General features: G+C 43.4%; 1 protein-coding gene across 1 annotated transcript; it reads left to right on the top strand.

The window, feature by feature from the left end:
• Nucleotides 1-541: 541 nt before the first annotated feature.
• Nucleotides 542-3270, top strand: LOC129817031 (reticulon-4 receptor-like 2). Its single transcript, XM_055872016.1, has one exon. It carries the CDS (start codon nt 542-544, stop codon nt 1613-1615), a length of 1074 nt encoding a protein of 357 aa, XP_055727991.1. The 3' UTR covers nt 1616-3270.
• Nucleotides 3271-5425: the final 2155 nt, after the last annotated feature.

The raw sequence follows: 5425 nt of genomic DNA, 5'->3' as shown, positions 1-5425 counted from the left end.
CAACAGGTGCACTAGAGGGGAGTGGAAGGGTTGAAGGGTGGAGGGGGAGGGGGGTAGTGAGCAGACCACCCCTTCTTTTCAGAGGTTGACAGATGGATCAGGTCAGCTGTCTGGTCTGTCTGGTCCGTGTGGTTCATCTGCAGGCAGTCTGGGCTCGACGCAGACATATGCTACATGGTGTGCTGAGTTTTACAATTAGGCTACCACAGACAACAGGTAAGGCGTGGGTTCTTTGTCCTGTTTTCTGCTAAATAGTGTGCTAAAATAAGTTGCTGTTCCTGTCGCTTTGTCTGTTTGACATAACTGTTGTTAATTACAGGCTAACACTCTAAACCAGCACAAAGTATATTCAGCAGACAGTGTTTGAACAGTTGTTGTTTTTAGACAGGGTAAAGTATCTGATGCTTTTCTCAAGCTTGTGGGAGTAGTGTTCACACAAACACTAACAAATAATTCAACGTCATATCATTTTTCAGGATATGTTGTGAAATGCATGAGCCTTTGTTCTTTTATTTGTTCTTTTATTTATTTCAGGAACAGGATGGATCCATCCCATTGGTTCATATTCATCATGTATGTTATCACTTTTCCATTGAAGAAAATTACTGCTTGCTATGACGGGTGCAGCTGCCTCACAGATATAAAATATATCAACTGTTCGGGTGGGAATCTTACCACTCCTCTTAGGAATGTCCCCCACAACACAGAGTACCTGGACCTGTCCAGAAACCTGTTGACAGTGCTCCAAGCAGGTTCATTTGGGACCCTGTGGAGCCTGAGGGTGCTCCTTTTAAAAGACAACAACCTCAGCCATGTAGATGACGGAGCTTTCTCCTCCCTCCAGGGTCTGAGGAGGCTGGACCTGAGCCGTAACCACCTTTCTGCCCTGGGGCCTGGCTTCTCCCTGGGCCTTGAATCCCTAACAGAGCTCCTGCTGGATCACAACCATCTCACCGTCCTGGAGAGTGGGGCCTTCCACAGCCTGGACAGCCTCCAGAAGCTGGACCTGAGCAGCAACCTAATCTCCACAGTAAAGCCCAGAGCCCTGGGTTACCTGACTGGCCTGCGCCAGCTCCACCTGGAGGGAAACCATCTAACCTCCCTGGGTTCCGGCCTCTTCTCCACGCTGCGCTCCCTGGAGGTGCTGGGCCTTCGGGGGAACTTGATCAGCTCCACTGAGCCAGGAGTCTTCGCCCCTATGTCTTCCCTAACTCTGCTGGACCTGGCCCTCAACCGCCTAAGCACCCTGGGCTACAGGACCCTGTTGAGCATCCACACCCCTAGCCTCCACGTCCTGTTGGAGGGCAACCCCTGGCACTGTGACTGCGACCTGCAGAGGGTGTTCAGGAAGTTGTCCAGCATCCACAGGGTCTTCCTGGATGACTACCAGGAGCTGAGGTGCAGCCAGCCCACCGAGCTAAAGGGCAGGTCCATGGGAGAAGTGGATGATGAGCTGTGTGTCGGAGAGACTGTGACAGTGCTCATTCTGACGGTCACCGTGGTGATCACCGTGGTAGCTGCCATTATCATGGCGGAGAAGAACAAGAAGAATAGCGTGGCCAAGAACTGGGAGGAGAGCGTGGGGCTGGACACCTACTGTGACAATTACAATTAAGGCTGTCACCTCCTCATGATACAATAATGAAAACTCACTGCACCTCAGCTCCCAATGTGGTTAAAGATCTGATTAACAACATTGAATTAACAACATTTCTTTGATAGCTATAACTATTCTCAAAGAGATTCGCCCTCTTAGTTTGTAGAATAGGAAATCTCGTATTGATTCCCTATATAAGGCAGTGAAAGACTTGTTTGACAAGTTACTATTTTGCTGTGACAGTTGACATGGCCACCGTTAGGGAATTTACATACACTACAGTTCAAAAGTTCGGGGTCACTTAGAAATGTCCTTGTTTTTTAAAAAGAAAATCACATTTTTTTGTCCATTAAAATAACATCAAATTGATCAGAAATACAGTGTAGACATTGTTAATGTTTTAAATAACTTTTGTAGCTGGAAACGGCTGTTTTTTAATGGAATATCTACATAGGCGTACAGTGGCCCATTATCAGCAACCATCACTCCTGTGTTCCAATGGCACATTGTGTTAGCTAATCCAAGTTTATCATTTTAGAAGGCTAATTGATCATTAGAAAACCCTTTTGCAATTATGTTAGCACAGCTGGAAACTGTTGTTCTGATTAAAGAAGCAATAAAACTGTCCGTCTTTAGACTAGTTGAGTAGCTGGAGCATCAGCATTTGTGGGTTTGATTACAGGCTAAAAATGGTCAGAAACAAAGAACTTTCTTCTGAAACTCGTCAGTCTATTCTTTTTCTTTGAAAGGAAGGCTATTCCATGCGAGAAATTGACAAGAAACTGAAGATCTGGTACAACACTGTGTACTACTCTCTTCACAGAACCGCACAAACTGGCACTAACTAGAACAGAAAGAGGAGTGGGAGGCCCCGGTGCACAATTGAGAAAGAGGAAAAGTACATTAGAGTGTCTAGTTTGAGAAACAGATGCCTCACAAGTCCTCAACTGTACTTGTCCTCTTGCTCAGTTTAAAACATTAACAATGTCTTGTGGTGTACAGCAGGTCAGCCACCAGGGGGAGACTCGTTGAGGCCATGGTGGCAGATGGAGTTTACATCACGAGGCGATGTCTCCCTTTGCTGGACGTGCCAGGTCTCGACGGGCTCTCCAGCCAGGACTAATTGGGGCTGATTGTGGTTGGTGGGTAATCAAGGGCTGATTGTTCACCAGCTGTACGAGTCCCATAAAGCTGCCAGGAGGGCAGCACACAAGGAGAGGGACTGGGGGAAGAAAGGTGACTTCTGTATAGTTGGAGACAGGGCCCGAGCTAAAAGGAGGGAGTTCAGTTTTTTACAGCAAGACCCGTAGTCCAGAAGATGGTATCCCGGAGAGGGTCTTATGGGGGAGACCTATCCTTTTGATTTATTATTTATATAAACACCCTTGAAACCGAGCTAATCATACTCTGTCCGTGTCTGATCTGTGTAAAAGTCTCGACCAAACCCCCTGGTCTGCCACAGTCTACACTGTATTTCTGATAAATTTGATATTTTAATGGACAATTTTTTTTCTATTCTTTAAAAAACAAGAACATTTCTAAGTGACCCCAAACTTTTGAACGGTAGTGTAAGTATTCACACTCCTGAGTCAATACTTTTTAGATCAACACTTGGCAATGATTACAGCTGTGAGTCTTTCTGGGTAAGTCTCTAAGAGCTTTCCAAACCTGAATTGTGCCCCATTTGCGCATTAATAAAATAATTCAAGATCTGTCAAATTGGTTGTTGATCATTGCTAGACAACTATTTTCAGGTCTTACCATAGATTTTCAAGTAGATTTAAGTCAAAACTTTAACTCAGCCACTCAGGAACATTCACTGTCAACTTGGTAAGCAACACCAGTGTAGGTTTTACCTTGTGTTTAAGGATATTGACCTGCTGAAAAGTGAATTAATCTCCCAGCGTCTGGTGGAAAGCAGACTGATCAAGGTTTTTGGTTTTTCCCAAAACATTAAGTTAGAATCAGAAGTTTACTTGAACTTAGGTTGGAGTCATTAAAACTAATTTTTCAACCACTCCACACATGTCTTGTTAACAAACTATAGTTTTGGCAAGTCTGTTAGAACATATATTTTGTGCATGACACAGTAATTTTTCCAACAATTGTTTACAGACAGATTATTTCACTTAAATTCACAGTATCACATTTCCAGTGGGTCAGAAGTTTACATACACTAAGTTGACTGTGCAGCTTGGAAAATTCCAGAAAATGAAGTCAAGGCTTTAGAAGCTTCTGATAGGCTAATTTACATAATTTGATTCAATTGGAGCTGTGCCTGTGGATGTATTTAAAGGCCTACCTTCAAACTCAGTGCCTCTTTGCTTGACATCATGGGAAAATCAAAAGAAATCTGCCAAGAACTCAGAAAAAAAATTGTAGACCTTCACAAGTCTGGTTCATCCTTGGGAGCAATTTCCAAACGCCTGAAGGTACCACGTTCATCTGTACAAACAATAGTACGCAAGTATAAACACCATGGGACCACGCAGCTGTCATACCGCTCAGGAAGGAGACTAGAGAGTCTCCTAGAGATGAACGTACTTTGGTGCGAAAAGTGAAAATCAATCCCAGAACAACAGCAAAGGACCTTGTGACGATGCTGGAGGAAACAGGTACAAATTATCTATATACACAGTAAAACGAGTCCTATGTCGACATAACCTCAAAGGCTGCTCAGCAAGGAAAAGCCACTGCTCCAAAACCACCATAAAAAGCCAGACTACGGTTTGCAACTGCACATGGAGACAAAGATCGTACTTTTTGGAGAAATGTCCTCTGGTCTGATGAAACAAAAATAGAACTGTTTGGCCATAATGACCACTGTTATGTTTGGAGGAAAAAGCGGGAGGCTAGCAAGCCGAAGAACACCATCCCAACCGTGAAGCACGGGGGTGGCAGCATCATGTTGTCGGGGTGCTTGCTGTAGTAGGGACACAAAATAGATGGCACCATGAGGCAGGAAAATAATGTTGATATATTGTAGCAACATCTCAAGACATCAGTCAGGAAGATCAAGCTTGGTCGCAAATGGGTCTTCCAAATGGACAATGACCCCAAGTATACTTCCAAAGGTGTGGCAAAATGGCTTAAGAACAACAAAGCAAGGTACTGGAGTGGCCATCACAAAGCCCTGACCTCCATCCTATAGAAAATGTGTGGGCAGAACTGAAAAAATGTGTGCGAGCAAGAAGGTCTACAAACCTGACTCAGTTACACCATCTCTGTAAGGAGGAATGGGCCAAAATTCACCCAAATTATTGTGGGAAGCTTGTGGAAGGCTAACCAAAACGTTTGACCTAAGTTAAACAATTTAAAGACAATGCTACTAAATACTAATTGAGTGTATGTAAACTTCTGACCCACTGGGAATGTGATGAAAGAAATAAAAGCTAAAATAAATCATTCTCTCTACTATTATTCTGACATTTCACATTCTTAAATAAAGTGATGATCCTAACTGACATAAGACAGTGAATTTTTACTAGGATTAAATGTCAGGAATTGTGAAAAACTGAGTTTAAATGTAGCTGGTTAAGGTGTATGTAAACTTCCGACTTTAACTGTAACACTTTTTATTGAGGAAAAAAAGTGAAATGCTTTGCCACACTTTTAGCAATTTTACTTTAAAGCCTTGTTGCAAACAGGATGGATGATTTGGAATATGTTTTAGTCTGTACAGGGTTCCTTCTTTTCTCTCTGTCATTTAGGTTTGTATTGTGGAGTAACTGCAATGTTGTTGATCCATCCTCAGTTTTCTCCAATCACAGCCATTAACTTTGTAACCATTGGCCTCATGGTGAAATCCCTGACCGGTTTCCTTCCTCT

This window comes from Salvelinus fontinalis, chromosome 19 (assembly GCF_029448725.1).
Source record: "Salvelinus fontinalis isolate EN_2023a chromosome 19, ASM2944872v1, whole genome shotgun sequence".
NCBI lineage: Eukaryota > Metazoa > Chordata > Actinopteri > Salmoniformes > Salmonidae > Salvelinus > Salvelinus fontinalis.
This window is presented reverse-complemented; position numbering and strand designations above follow the sequence as displayed.

Bases quoted from the DNA above. Each gene is read 5' to 3' on its own strand.
- LOC129817031 (XM_055872016.1), top strand. From the start codon at position 542: ATGGATCCATCCCATTGGTTCATATTCATCATGTATGTTATCACTTTT.